The 15,857-nt window shown below is 36.5% G+C and overlaps 1 protein-coding gene across 1 annotated transcript; it reads left to right on the forward strand.

The window, feature by feature from the left end:
• Positions 1–709: 709 nt before the first annotated feature.
• Positions 710–14,537, forward strand: LOC126375621 (NEDD4 family-interacting protein 1-like). The gene is made up of 6 exons (XM_050022604.1): positions 710–906; positions 993–1,092; positions 3,201–3,334; positions 5,512–5,647; positions 6,743–6,928; positions 9,365–14,537. Exons 1-6 carry the CDS (start codon positions 853–855, stop codon positions 9,466–9,468), a joined length of 714 nt encoding a protein of 237 aa, XP_049878561.1. The 5' UTR covers positions 710–852; the 3' UTR covers positions 9,469–14,537.
• Positions 14,538–15,857: the final 1,320 nt, after the last annotated feature.

The following is a 15,857-nucleotide window of genomic DNA, read 5'->3' on the forward strand; positions in this document are numbered from 1 at the left end:
AAATCTACGTACACATGTAATTTTTAAAAATCAGTATTGAACTAACCCTTGCTAGTGGTGCATTTTCCATTGCTCAGTATATTAGCGAGATTCTGAGCTAACGATGGCTTTTCAGCCACCATCAAAGCTGTCTTCATATTGTTTTCGTTTCTATTATTCCATGAAAAATGGATAATAAGGCAATATTTCCCACAAATCTACCGACGACTAGACAACGTTTTCCACAGATGAAAAAAAAAACATGACATAATGTATTTTTTTGTGCTTTAATGTTACCAATAAGCAATTATTTAATTTACCACACGTTTACATTACCGGCCCGGGGATAAAAAATATCTACTTTCAATAATAACGTGAAGCATACAAGTACTATGAAGAAGAGCATCAGCTGCAGCGTAGCGGCTGAACGAAAAAAGTAAAATACAGAACTTACTAACAAAAATACTAACACCGAATAATTTTTCGTTGTTGGCTACATTATTTTATTATTGACGTTTTTGATTGACGTTCTGAAATAATAATCATCATTTCTGATAAAAAATAATCTTTAAATCTTTCTGAAAACCATATTAATATATCAAAAACTATCAATTTTAGCCAAAAATATGGATAAAACAATCATAAGCCATCTATTTATAAAATATTACAAGTAAATAATATTTCTTTTTGTGAAAAATAACTACTAACCGCGGAATTCTGAACGTAAATGTCATTGAATGAATGGCGAAGTCTGCTTGCGGTCGGGTTGGGGGTGCGCCTCTCGCTTTGATTTGATAATTTGTATTGAAAAACCTTGAACGATGTGTATACGGTAGTAAAATGTGTCGATCGTAATTGTCAGTACACGTATTCATGAAAAAAGTGATAATTGTGCGTTCTGCGAATCCTAATACGACAGCAAATATGGTAAGCTGGGTGGCAAATTTATTAATTGTTTATTTATGTAACTGGTTGCGTAGACAGTGATGTGTGAAAGTGGTTGTGTTTTGCAGAGTCTCCCTCGCGCTGAGACTGTCTTGCCGACGGCTCACCTACGAGTGATCCTTCCGAGTTCAATAGACAACAATATGCCGCCACCATTCCTTGATATCAGTAAGTACATCGTAAATATTAGTTTATCACTAGCGCACGCAAGTTCATTGTTCCTCGCTTTTGATAATAAATTATATTCTTTTATATAATTTGTACCTACCCTATTGATATAAAAGCTGATTCTAGTTGAAAATCTTTCTGATTTTTCTTATAAAACACTTTGTAAAATCTGTCGGAAAAACCTCCTTTCTGACGTTTAAGGAAAGGAAATATTATTAATGTGCAATGTTTGTGATAAAAGACCATTCACATTTTCCTTAAAAGATGTTTGTTGATCAGATCATGCTTAAGAGGGTAATTTAAAGTCTATTGCTGTAAGCTAGACTTAAAATTGTAATTGTTAATATTTGATTAAATAGTTATTTTAAGATTTCTGTAGTTATCTAAATATAAACAATAAACTTGAATCATGTGTAGAGTGATTAAATATTTTATCAACTTCTACTTATTATCTTATAAAATTTATAAGAATGAGATAAACATTTTGTTTACATCAATATCAACAATGTAAAGATTAATAGATAATAGCATAATTCAAGTTTAATTGTAATGTAGCCTAACAACAAAGATAATGTCCCTTTTTATTGAAATATGTATTGATGAATCACCATCCTGTGTTCAATGAATTTCAATGATATTGTTCAATACTACAATGTGCTCTTTATCTATGACTTGTTACATATAAACTAGGGGCCTGTGTCGGCTCTTTCCGGCTGATAAACTGTCTTTATTTTTAATATTTAACTATTACAAAGGGTTTTTTTCTGGGACAGATAATGCCACCTCCCGAAAGACTTAGTACAAATGAAAATCTTCACATAAAACCTCTTAAACTAAACAACAATAGCGGCGTAAGTGTAGCCATGCCATTCGGTGATCGAAATTATTATTCTTGTCATAGATAAACTAAGCTAAATGAGCTCTACAAGTTATTTTCTTAAAGAATGGTTAACTGTTTTATATAAATCTTTTGCTTTTTCAGAAATAGGATCTATCTAATAAGTATCTGATAGCATATCTGCCACATATGTTATGGATTATCGAAATATTATTAACAGAGAGAAATAGGGATGAATGGGGATGATCGCATTGAACATAAGTGATTAATATAATTTAAACAACCATAGGATACTATGTACTGTCATAAGTATTAATACTAATATACACTTTGAATACCTACACTTTGGTTATTAACTTTTGTGACAAATTAAACTGTAGTCTCACTAAATGTTAAATATTTGTGACAGAGTTCTAAAGTTCATAGTATTGCTCATGACTAGGTGGCATTTTTAAGTAAATAATACTAAACATGGGTGCTGATTTTGGCAAACACTTATTATTTTATATTGATACATTAGTGTTATGCGTTCGAATCACAATTCATGCTGTAAACCACTGAATACGACTTTGAGTTTTAATGCACATTTGGATCATGGATTTGATATCATGTGGTTTCCAGGATTAGTACCCGGCTAATGGCCCTTGGCCCTTATTACATGGGGCTTAAACATAACTGGTGAATAGTGCGTTTATATACTATCCATTTCTGCCTACCCCTGTTATGTTACCCTGGTAATTTTAGGACTGTCCAAGGAAAAAAAATTATGTTTAAGTCCGATGAAATCAGCACTATTATAGGATATAATAAAAGAGTACTCTTTATTATTATTATACACTAGTATCTAATCATTACATCCATTCTATATGAACTAAGGATGTTGAATTTCTATACAAATGTAATGATTACATTAAAATTGTAATCTATGTAGGTACATTGTTTTTATAACATAATAACATCTATTATCTAGGTTGTACATGTATGTACCACACTAATAATATAGTTTATTAACAGCTTTTTTAACAATGTTTTTTCGAAACCCTAGCACACGATGTGGACAAAATTATAGGTAAAGGATTTTGTTTTCTTAGCACTCAACCATCCTTAGGGAAACCCACAAAGGGAAATATCCAGCCATACCACCTGCCGACTGCATTTGTTTCAGCGTTGAGGTGCCCTCTTTCCACTATCCCTTCCAATACTGCATTTAGCACCAAATGTATTTAAATAAGCATATAATATATTTTAAGTTTGTCATTTTACATTCTAGATAACACAGATATCCCGCCCCCACAAGCTGATTTCTCCGCACCACCGCCATATGATGTCGCAGCTAATTCCAAGCTGCCCACTTATGAAGAAGTGCAACGGGAGAAACAGATGGAAGGAGAGGGCCCTCCACAGGTAAAAAACCTTTTATACAAACTTTATATCTTTGTACATACATACATTATGGTGTACGGTCACATGTACTAATGTGTATACACATTGAAACCATGTCACATTAACTTTTTTGACAAATTAATAGAATAGAATAGAATAACTTTATTCCTAAAACAGTGCAGTACAATAGTAGAGAAGATAAAGATCAGTATACAAATCAAAAAATACACTGCCAGGGAAAAGGGACTGACTCAGCATGTTGTTGCGAAGAATAGTAGAAATACCACTCTCAGCAACACTGATATTCTGCCAGTACCTAAGTTACGCTTATAAATACTTTGAACTATCGTGCCAACAAAAAGTGTCGGGATTTACTTACAATAAATAAGAAAATAAGCAAATATAATTATGAAGAAAATATATGAATTAAGGGATTACGAAAAATATGAAAGTATTAGTCAAAGGTAGATAGTATGCCAAGGGGTTAAAGTATACATAATAGATACGACAAATAAACAGATGTGAATTAAACCGTAAGTCTCATTAAATGTCAAATACAGGGTTCTAAAGTGGGTACATGATATTGCTCATGACAGTACTCTAGGAGAGGCATTTGCCAAAGCGCAAACAGACACAAAGGAAAATTGAAAAAAATATAAAGATGTCAGTAAACTAAAAATAATGTAGTGTTAAGAAAAAACAAATGTTACACACTATTAAGTTAACTATTTGTGAAAACCTATCAGAAATAAGGGATTATATTATATGACACATACATAAACTCATGCCTATTTCCCACCGGGGTAAGCAGACTATGCTATGGAATTCCAAATCAATTCAGCCCAAGCCAACCTCGCCTGCGCGCGGTACATCCTGCTGATCAACGAATCACTCTGTGATCCCTAGTTTGGTTAGGACGTTACAGGCTGATCACCTGATTGTCCGAAAGTAAAATGATCTGTGCTTCCGAAGGCACGTTAAGCCGTTGGTCCCCGTTACTACTTACTGATGTAAGTAAGTAGTTGTTACATGAGCCATGTCAGGGGCCTTTGGCGGCTCAATAATAACCCTGACACCAGGGTTGGTGAGGTTTGTAATTTCGGAGCCCAAGCCAACCTCGCCTGCGCGCGGTACATCCTGCTGATCAACAACACGCACTGGACCAGCGCGGTGGGCTTATGGTCCAACCCCGACACCCCAACACTTAAACATAGCTGATATGAAGTGAGTGTATGTTCTATACACCTCTGCCTACCCCATCGGGGATACAGGCGTGATGTATATGTTTATGTTTTTTTTTCTGAAGGTATGCCAAGTACAGTAGTTATAGTAGTAGTTAGGTACGTAGCTAGAGCATTTGTTTGTTATTATAGCCTGCAGACAGACAATCGTAGGTCGTTCGAAATACGTCATTGAATACCATTTATAGGAATGTATAATTATAATTAAGTTAGTACCTATAGTGCAGTTGTATAATCATAGAAATAATACTTCTTTTTTGTATTTTTTTTCCTGTTTAAATCTGCAATCAGGATTTTCTTTTTTTTTCTTTTTACTATGAGCAAAGTGTCAGGTAGAGTCTATCCTCCAACGAGAACAGCTATTCATGAATTAGCTAAGCTATGACCACTCCTTCTTCTGAATGCTGTAGTATATATTTTCTTTTGAATCGTTTCCTATAAGTTTGATTGGTTAACAGCCTCCGTGGTCCAGTGGGTCTATCTTTCTTTGCTCATTCGAGAAATGTGTCCCGCCCATATCCACTTGCGTTCGGCAATTACTTTTACCACATCCCTAGCCTTGGTTTTAGATCGAACCCAAGTATTTCTCTTCCGGTCACGTAAGGAAATGCCGAGAGCTCTTTCCATTGCTCTCTGGGCAACAGGGAGATATCTGCCTTAATGTTTATAGTCTATTTATTTGTACTCTCTTGTGTAAGTTATTTTTATTACGTGTTTTGATTGTAAGGTATGTGTTATTCCGTGTTTGGTTTTTTGTCATTATGGTGTCGTCTATGTAATAAACTACTCTGAGCGCCATCCCACTTGCGTCAGACAGAGTACTGCGGGGCGGAAAGCAAGAGGGAAACCACTGCCCTATTCTTCCTTAAAAAAGTAGCATGGAAAATGCTGCACCGACAAGAGCGTGGCTCTTAAATTGATGATGATGATGATATAATAAACGCTTCTTTCTTTCAGCTGCAAGGTCCGCCGCCGCACCACCCCACTTTCGCGGCGTTCGTGACTGTGGAGCCGACTGAGGGCAGCGCCGAGCCCCTCGACCCTGAGAACAGCCTGCTCGGAACCGACATCATGTTCCTCACTTCATTCTTCGGTAAGTAACGTTAGACAGAAAAGAATCGATCGACCTAATCTCCAATGATACATCACTATGCTAATGGTCACAACACTAGCTGGCGTACTTTGACAGATCTAATAGGGTAGTTTCCAACTAGTCAAATCAGTTATTTTTTACTTAACGTCAAAACGCGAAATTACTATGGAATTTGTATGAAAAAGCAACCAGAGACGTCATAGAAAAACGCGACAAAACGTCAAAGCAAATATAAACAAAACATTTTTTAATTTATACATTTTATGCTTACGACTATAACCCAATTGGGGTAGTCAGAGCACAACCATCGCAAGACGAACTTAGCAGAGCTCACCAAGCTTTCTGTTAGACCAACGTGATAGATGGCAAGCCTTTTGTCTGATATCCTTGAAATTACAAGGTTAAACGAAGATGTTATTCATGTTCATTTATTCATTGCAAAGTTACAAGCAGTTAACACTTTCAACGACAGAACGTCTAATAACGTTCCGATTCTAAGGTGTCATACTACCTATTATGTACCATCAATGGCCCATGGTCTCTGTCCGTGAAAGGGTTAAGGTGGACAGTGCCATCTATATTTTTGTTAGGGAATTTTGCCTGGAATTCATTTGTCCCCTCCCTTGTTTATACCCCTCATTTGTTTATGAGTCTTTCTAAATAGTATACATTATTTGTATTATATTTATTATATTTGTTTATGTACACTAGCAGCTCAGAGCTGATGCGTGTACTTCACTGCACTTGTTTTTAAGATTGTTATTTTCTATTATCAATGTTCATGTGGTAAATATCTAGTCTGTGTTTAAAGGAGTTCACTGATGGTGCACTAACTATTGATTCTGGGAGCTTATTCCAAGAGTCCACAACGCGATTTGGCAGGAAATTATGTTTTGGGTTACTAGCACACAAAGGCTTGTACAGCTTTAATGAATGTCCTCTCAGATTCACATTTTTGCTGAGTTTAAAGATATCCTTTAATTGTTGCACATCGTAATGGTCATGTAATATTTTATATGTCTCTATAAGATCGCCTCGCTTTCTGCGTTGCTCAAGTGTAATAAGTAATTTACATATGTAATTTGGTTGTTCCAGTGGCATTCCTGTTCAACTGGATAGGGTTTCTGTTGCTGATGTGCTTCTGCCACACGGTGGCGAGCCGCTACGGCGCGCTGGCGGGGTTCGGCTTGTCCCTGGCCAAGTGGACGCTCATCGTCAAGCATTCCACCGAGCTCGCTTCACATGAGAACTCGTGGCTGTGGTGGCTCATCATGGCTTTCGGTGAGTACTCTTTTTTAGGGTTCCGTACCCAAAGGGTAAAACAGGACCCTATTACTAAGACTCCGATGTCCGTTCGTCCGTCCGCCTGTCACCAGGATATATCTCATGAACCGTGATAGATAGTTAAATTTTCACAGATAATTTATTTCTGTTGACGCTATAACAAGAAATACAAAAAAAAATAAAAATTAACGGGGACTCCCATACAACAAACTTTTGTCTCGATGTCAGTACCTACCATTAGGCACGTGGGCGGTGTCCTAGCTAACAACATTCTCACCAAGACTCCTCATCACGGTGATGATACTCTTAGTGCAGATAGCAATTCCTCTCCACAAAACTCTATGTCATTGTTGGAAACGACATGCTCTGAAGTCGAAACCATAATTCTGAACCTAAAAAGTGATAGTGCTGTGGGGTGGGATGGCATCACAACCAAGTTACTGAAAATGGCTGCACATACTATTGTGCCTCCCCTCACACACGTCATAAATCTGTGCATTAAAAATGGTGTTTTTCCGCACGTATTTAAAATTTCAATTGTTCACCCTATTCATAAGGCCGGAAGCAGAGACTGTGTCGGTAACTATCGTCCAATATCAGTCTTGTCAGCTTTATCTAAAGTATTTGAAAAGATATTGAACAAGAGACTTTTATCTTTTCTAGCAAGGGAAAACATAATATCCAGTCATCAATATGGATTTAGGTCTGGGAAATCGACCGCGGATGCTGTGGTTGACCTCACGAATCACATAGCTCGTCTCACAGATAACAGGAATAAATGTGTGGGGGTGTTCCTTGACTTGGCTAAAGCCTTTGACGCAGTCTCTATTCCCATCCTGCTAAATAAAATGGAACTGATTGGTGTTCGAGGGATGGCACTTAACATATTCAAAGACTACTTACACCAAAGAGTACAGCGAGTCAAGGTGGGTGAATACTTGAGTGAAGACGCCTCTATTATTTACGGTGTTCCCCAAGGAAGTGTTCTTGGGCCCAGCCTCTTCCTGATATATATTAATGAACTCTGCAACTTAAAAATTGAAAATTGTAAAATATTTACATTTGCTGATGACACAGCTCTAATATTCCATGGGAAAACTTGGGAGGAGGCTGGGCTTAAGGCCGAAGATGGTTTACATAGGGTCATGAGGTGGCTGAACAAAAATATACTTACTATAAACATCAATAAAACCAGTTACATCACGTTCGGCATCACGAAAAAACAAATCCCTTCGGAACATCTATTTGGAATCCGAGCACACACATGTAGCAACTTCCATCTTCAAGATAAGTCCTGTTTCTGTCCCTACTTACAAAGAACTGAAACTGTAAAATACCTGGGCGTTCTTTTAGACCAACATCTCAAATGGGAGCCACATATCAATGCCCTGTCAGAGAGAGTCAGAAGGCTAATTTATGTATTTAAAACTCTCCGGCATGTGGCTGACCCTGCTCTCATTAAAACTGTTTATTTCGCCATGGCACAGTCTCTGCTGTCATACTGCATAACTTCTTGGGGTGGTGCATGTAAGACGCACATGCTTAAAGTTGAAAGAGCACAGCGAGCCTTACTAAAGGTTATGCATTTCAAGTCTTACAGGTACCCCACTGAAGAACTTTATAAGGAATGCGATGTTCTATCCGTGAGACAGTTGTACATCAGAGATACTGTGCTGCGACAACACAAAAATCTTCCATTTAATGTCGAGCGGAACCAGTTGCGTCGTCGAAAGGATAAAGTATGTCCCACGATAACATTCAAAACATTCTATATTAATACATTCAATTGCTTTCTTGCCCCCATGCTCTACAATAAATTAAATAGAATATTATTATTTTACCCGCAAAATTATTACACGTGTAAGCAAATACTGACAGTTTGGCTAAAACAACAGAACTATGACAAGGTTGAAAATTTGTTTGTGACAGTAAAATAAGAATGGTCTGATGATTGTTTGTGATGAACCAAGGAGGTCCCTGTTGCTCTATGCTCTATGTTTGTGATGCTTGCTTATTGTTTTCCTGGTCCATATACTGCGCTTTATACTCACTCTGTTTGTTACGCATTGTATTTATATTGTACACAAGGAAGGGACTAGTATCTGAGATACAGGCTCGGCCTAGTTCAGATACTAGTGAACACTAGACTAAGTTTATAATGCGTTACTTATACTAAGAAATTATGTCTGAACCCTGTTTTAAGTAAATAAAGTTATTATTATTATTATTATTCATTGTTTGAGTAAAGAATGAGATTTTTGTATGGAGGTAGTGTCCGGGGTGGTTAAATAATAATGTAGTTAACTAGGTTTCAGTTTTCAGTAAATTATTTTTTAACCACTTTTTTTATATATTTTTTTAATTACTACAACTTCCGGTTGTCATTGTTTACCTTGCCTGAAAGAAATCATTATTATTATTATTATTTTCCAGGCATCCTAATCTGCGTACGCGCTATAATCCAGTACCTGAACATCAAGCGCGGGTGGCGTCTGCTCTCCGGCACGGCACAAGAGCGACTACTCTTCTTCTACTAAACTAGCTTCGTCTCACTCCCACACGTCATCTCATGCATGGTTGTGCGACAAGGATGGATAGTTTCTATAGACGGCTTTGAGTTTTGCCTCGTGGCACTGTCACACGCATCGTCACTTACATGGTTGGGTGACAAGGATTGAGTTTTGAGTATTGTCTCACTCTCGCACGTAACAGACTCATGTATGGTTGTGCGACAAGGACGGATGTATGTTTGTATAGACGGCTTTAAGTTGTGTTTTGTCTTACTCCCACACTATTAAATTCATGCATGGTTGTGCGACAAGAGCGGATATGCAGTCGGCTTTAAATAGAGTTTTGAGGTGTTTATGGTGGCTGTTGATTGATTGTAGTCTGAAGATATCTAGAATATCTTGGAACCTTCGAAGAAATCACAGGGAACCGAACCTCTACTGTTACAGTCAGCTTGTCGTCAGACTTAATTACTTAAAGGCAGGCCATGGAAGCGATTAAGGTATAAGTTTATGCTACCGGTATGAAATTGTGGTACGGATTTGAATATCCAATAAAAAAATCGGTATCGTAATTTCATACTGGATAAGGCATTATAAGGTATAAGGTTACGATAGATAGATAGATAATATTTTATTTGCTCATAATAAGAGTGTTTCATTACATTTTTATCAAGCCATAATGAATATGAAAATGTATTTATGGCGTGCAAAATCAAAAATCATGTCAACATTATTAAAACATTATAAATAAAACAACAATAAAAAACAAATAAGAAAAATAAAAAATAAAACAAACAAAACATTATTTGATTATCGAATGAGGAGCTCGGTGGTGCAGCGGTAAACGCGCTCGGTCTGCGATTGTTGAAGTTAAGCAACTTTCGCAAAGGCCAGTCATAGGATGGGTGTCCACAAAAAAAAAAGTTTTCTTCTCGAGCTCCTCCGTGCTTCGGAAGACACGTTAAGCCGTTGGTCCCGGCTGCATTAGCAGTCGTTAATAACCACCAATCGGCACTGGGCCCGCGTGGTGGTTTAAGGCCCGATCTCCCTATCCATCCATAGGGAAGGCCTGTGCCCCAGCAGTGGGGACGTTAATGGGCTGGCGATGATGATGATTATCAAATAGGATATCGGTACCGTTATTTCATACCGGTAGCGTAACTTTATACCTTAACCGCTTTCAAGCCTAGCTTAGAAGTACGACTTATATTTAGGGATCCCGCTTCCGTTACATTTATTTGCGTTTAAAAAGACATTAGCGTTGATTTATGTAGGTAAAATACTAAAGGGGTGGACAGAGCTATATCAGAAGATACCTTGCTTGCAGCCATTTTACATTTTTGATACGAAGTCCTAAGATGAATGTATAATGTAGTGTTGGTGATAGATGATCATTGATCAGACTTTCCATATAATGGTCCATCATTTTAAAAAGGACGTAAATATCTACAGATCTAAGAAATTAATATTTATTTATAAAGTTATTTTATACGGAACAGGTATGTTATGAACTATAAAAAGAATCAGTTGTATTTTAATACAAAAATATAGTTTAAATGGGGTTAAAAAGCCACATTGCTAATTGACATTTTGTTGACATTGCGCACTGTTTTTTTATATGCGCAAAGTGCTTTTTTAGACCTCCAGATTTGTAATGAATTATTTACTACCCAAGGCATAATTGTATGCAGTATCTATTAAAATGGGCTCCGATTTGTCTACTTTATATTAATAGGTCCCTACTTATGTATATTGTAAAAATATAGTTATTGATATCTACCTAAAATTATTTTAGTTATTTATATTTCTGTCGAGGTGCTTTATTTTTTTTTATATTATTATATTTTAGACTCGAATTCGTGTGATTGAGACGCATTGTGTGTGTGTGCATTCCATTGTGGTTTTATAAATTACATGTTAAATTGGTTAAAAGCGCAAATTTATCAAAATATTAGAGTAATATTCCTTAATTAAGAGCGAAAAACAACGCAGGCTTCGGCCGATAAAACCAGTATATTCATAGAATAAAGAATAGTACCACGTATAGAATGGTAATTCTCCATCCCGCACCAATTCGTTTCGGGCGCCGACCTCACTCCCTCTGCGTCCGGTAAGGAGTAAAGGAGAGCGCGTTAGAATGGTAAGAGTGAGATTTTTGTATGGAGTGTCCGGCGTGTGGTATCTTGTCTACATAGATAAACGTCTTACCACTATTGGTCGGAACCAGCGTTGCCAGATTTTTTTTGCCAAGTCGGGATTTTGTAACTTTTTAAATGAAAAAAGCGGGATTCTTTCGTCGAAAGCCGGACATAGTGAAAAAAACGTATATAATAAAAAGTTTTTGAATATTTATCTTTTAATTTGAGTTCAAATTACGTTTACGTGACAATAGATAGCAAAAATATCTATAGAAAATGTATTTTAATAAAAATATGATATTTTCAATCAGATTTACCCTACCGCCGGCCAGACGGCCAGTCCACACTTATCTGTGCCATCCGCCCGCGCTTTCTCAGTACGTTGCACGCACGGTCGAGTTATTCCCGAAAAGCGGGACTGAGCCTGTTCTGTGCGTGACATTAAAATTTTGATTTAAAAATCGGGACGTCTGGCAACGCTGGTCGGAACTTATATTTATCGCATCAGAATGCGCGTGTTATGTCGCAGTTGTTTCTGGCCTTGAAATTACGAATCATTACAATTTTATAAACAGAATGGGTTTAAGCAAAATAACTTGTTTTTTAGCCACATTATATGTCTGTTAATCTTGTAAACATAAGATCACCCCATCCACACAATGATATTATTACATTACCTTCGCCATATAGAGAAAATCATGTAAGCCTACCTTTGACAATTTTCTTTAAAAAAAAACCCTTAATTATATCGCCACGTATACTACACTAGTAAGATATTCATCCAAGAAAGCAATGTTGCAATTTGACATTTGCGCATATAAAGTAAGTGCGCAATACAAACAAATGTCAAATAGCACTATTGCTTTCTTAGATGAATTGCTTCGATGTGGCCATTTTAAACCCCCTAATGATTTTCCAAAATGGCGCCGCTTACGTGTTTTTCACTATAGTGCGACGTTATATCATCCACATAATTTACAAATAATAAATAATCAATGTACCCATTCTTTCGATCTCGTGGCCTGATTCTGTGATTAAATAATATATTTCTCTTAATGAACTTTCATAATTAAATAAAGACAAGTAGAGTGTTTTAAGACAAAGCTTTTACCAACATTTGCACCAAAAATGTATCGTGTCCTTAATGTAATTGTTAATATTATTATTATTTTTAGTGCAATAATTTCTAGTTCAGGTTTTTAGTGAAAGAAGATGAGTTAAGCTCAATCCACACAGAGGCTGTACCGGCAAGTTTCTAGGGTGTGATTTTTTTTATTAGAGATACGATGAATATTCGGTATACTCGGTTTTGATGCCATATAATTGAATTATATTCCATATAACGTTACTTAAATCATTTGACAAAGATGTAAAGGCCTGAGTTTATTTGATTTTCAAGCCAAATAAGATAGAAAATAAAGCTTTTTAAAGAAATTGCCAACGCAATGTTTGTATATTAAAGTTATTAATTGAACTGATTTCTTTTTAGAAAACAAGATAAACTAATGACAACTCACAGTTGTCAACTGACAGTTGTCTTTGATTACTTGTGGCTCTGCCCACCCCATTAGGGATTACGGGCGTGAGTTTATGTATGTATGTATAAACTAATGAATTTCTTGTAACTTCGCCCTTATGATTGTTACATTAATAATAGTCCAACAATTGTTTGTATGTTTACTTCCTCGGGTGGTTTTAGTAAAACTAGGCTCTTTTTGAGGATTTACCATGGACGTAGCACAAAACCGAATAGTTCGGCCCGAACTATTCGGTTTTCAATTCTGTATCCGGCGCATCTTTATTTTTTTTATTCATCATCGTATCTCTAAAGCGATGTCTCGTTTTCACGGGGTCCGCTTACTTGAAGATTTGATAGGTTCATTTACAAAATCAAAACCCAAAAAAAAAATTCGCCCCGGAAAACTACCGGTACCGCTTCTGTGTGCGTTGAGCTCTATAAATATATTTTACTGTCTACTGTTACATCTAGTTGTAACTTATTAAGTAAAGTTTAAAGTAAATGTATAGCGCTATTGGTACTGATTTCAGTACACACTATCTAAATTTAATTTAAGTTATACCTGTCATTTTCTTATCCGCCGTAAAGGAAAGGGACGAGTAATCGACAGATTTTAAATTCACGGAAAACACGTAAATTTTAGACGGAAATTTATTTTAGATTGGCCTATAACCCGGTAGAATTAAGATGACAGCACACGTCAAACGGGATACATATCAGTGAGATACGTATTTGATTTAATTTATTACTTTTTAAATAAACAGCTGTCAATCCGTCCCTTTCGTTTTCGGTGGATAACAAAATGGCAGGTGTAACTTAAAATAAAATTAGGAGGTGTGTGCAGGATTCAGGGCCATACAGTGCTTATTACTTAATATCGTAGTTTACGCTTCAATGGTTAAAATGAACAATATTTTTGTCAAATTTACGAATTACTCATAGCTTATAAAGCTCACATATGACTAGGCATGATATATTTATATACAAAACGTTTGCTACGCTGTAATATAATTATACATATACTTATGACTTTAATACTGTGAAGTAATTAATTATTTGGTTGCATTTTTATATAAAAGTTTTATTTCGTAGTTATGAAAAGTTTATATTTTTAAATTGCATACTTATTAAAATATGTTGTTTTCTAACGCAATATCTAACAGTAAATTTTGTACATGCCCGTGATCTAATAAGTTGCGCAGAGGCAAAGGTAATCAGAAGACCCTTGCTATAATGTGCTAAAATGGACTCTGTCTAATGAAAATAGCTTTTCTACAATATTTTTAAGATAAGTGAGGCGTGTCTAGTCATATCTGAGTCTACACGTTATATAGAAATATAAAACATGGTTTAATCTGTCAATTTGTTTTACATGTCTGTAGCATAGGACAATTTGCAATACTTTGTTTTGTAACTGGATCGTATTTTGAAAAGAATAAAGAATAATTTGACAAAGTGATGATTTTTATTATATGTTATGGAAACTAACCCCAATAGTTGTAAGCTTACGTCAAAGAATAATTAATAAAACTACGTATCTGTAACTCCTACGCGCGTAACGAATAATAAACGTCTTTCAATTTAAAACAAAAAAATCTGTGGTAATTTGTAAATTGAAATATCTAAATAAAAGGGCGGCAAAATTGTCTTCCGCCCCGGGCGGCCGACACCCACGCTACGCCGCTGTCGCGGACTGACGGAAATAGGCGAAAGGAGTTTTGTAATATTCAAGTTTGAGCGTTAGAGGTCACACACAAATTCGCCGAGATATGGAGATGTTTCATACCAAATGCTCCGAAAGCATAAAGCAACACGGACCTCCAGTGGTCTTCTCCAGCGTATGAAGCCGCTTGTCACAAACACTCCTAACTCTGTGTGTGGAGATCTTTACTACCTATCTGATACCACCACATCCCGACGACCCGATTACTCTAGCCATAGAGGCAGCCAATCAGCTCGCGACACCAAACACTTCAGGACCCCGATACCGACCCCACCGGCGCGTGGTCGACGATTTCCCTCAATTAGCGCTTATCGCTATCGACCCACTAGAGTCGATTAATGCTTTCAAATATTTTTCCTCTCAAACGACGCCCTGAGCCGAGGTTCGCGCCCAACTGGGCACCCTCAGGCCTGTTGTCTTAAACGTTGTACCGGGTGAGAGCCTTCAGCGCTCCCCATTTGTCCGGCCAAGTAGTTAATGCCATCTGCGGCAAATCTACAATAAGTCACATTAAAAAAAAAGATGCCACCACATACATTAAACAAATCGGCCTATTATCTCGGATGCTTCCTAAAAATTCCATTCAATTCATTATTATTGAGGGACTTTCCAGGCTACGATCCTCAAAATCGATATAGATCGACGCTGTACATATTTTTCATCGTTTAACCTTCTAATTTCATGGATAACAGACCACATGGTTACGCATGGTATGGCCATGGTTGGTTAAGTACATAGAATAACTAATGCCGAACTCACCAAAGTCAATTTCGATTATTCAATTTATCGAAGAATAATAATTAATCCAAAAGGACTTACGATAGATTCTTGATTGCGAGTGTTACCGCTTTTTTTAGTAATTAAAAACAACAAGATAACTTACCTACTTACCTTTTTTGTTTGACGTGATTTATTGTAGATTTGCCTCGGATGGCACTTGACAGGAAATGACTTCCCTAATCTATAGGTACGTAACTTAACGCAAAGTAATTGTAAGTAAGTAAGCAATACTACCTCTATCTATATTTAACTCTTT

Source organism: Pectinophora gossypiella, chromosome 19, assembly GCF_024362695.1.
Source record: "Pectinophora gossypiella chromosome 19, ilPecGoss1.1, whole genome shotgun sequence".
NCBI lineage: Eukaryota > Metazoa > Arthropoda > Insecta > Lepidoptera > Gelechiidae > Pectinophora > Pectinophora gossypiella.

Excerpts from the sequence above, each read along its gene's own strand:
- LOC126375621 (XM_050022604.1), top strand. The coding sequence starts at position 853 with ATGAAAAAAGTGATAATTGTGCGTTCTGCGAATCCTAATACGACAGCA. Across the intron at positions 1,093-3,200 it reads GCCACCATTCCTTGATATCA|ATAACACAGATATCCCGCCC; the intron begins GTAAGTACATCG and ends TTTACATTCTAG. Across the intron at positions 3,335-5,511 it reads AAGGAGAGGGCCCTCCACAG|CTGCAAGGTCCGCCGCCGCA; the intron begins GTAAAAAACCTT and ends TCTTTCTTTCAG.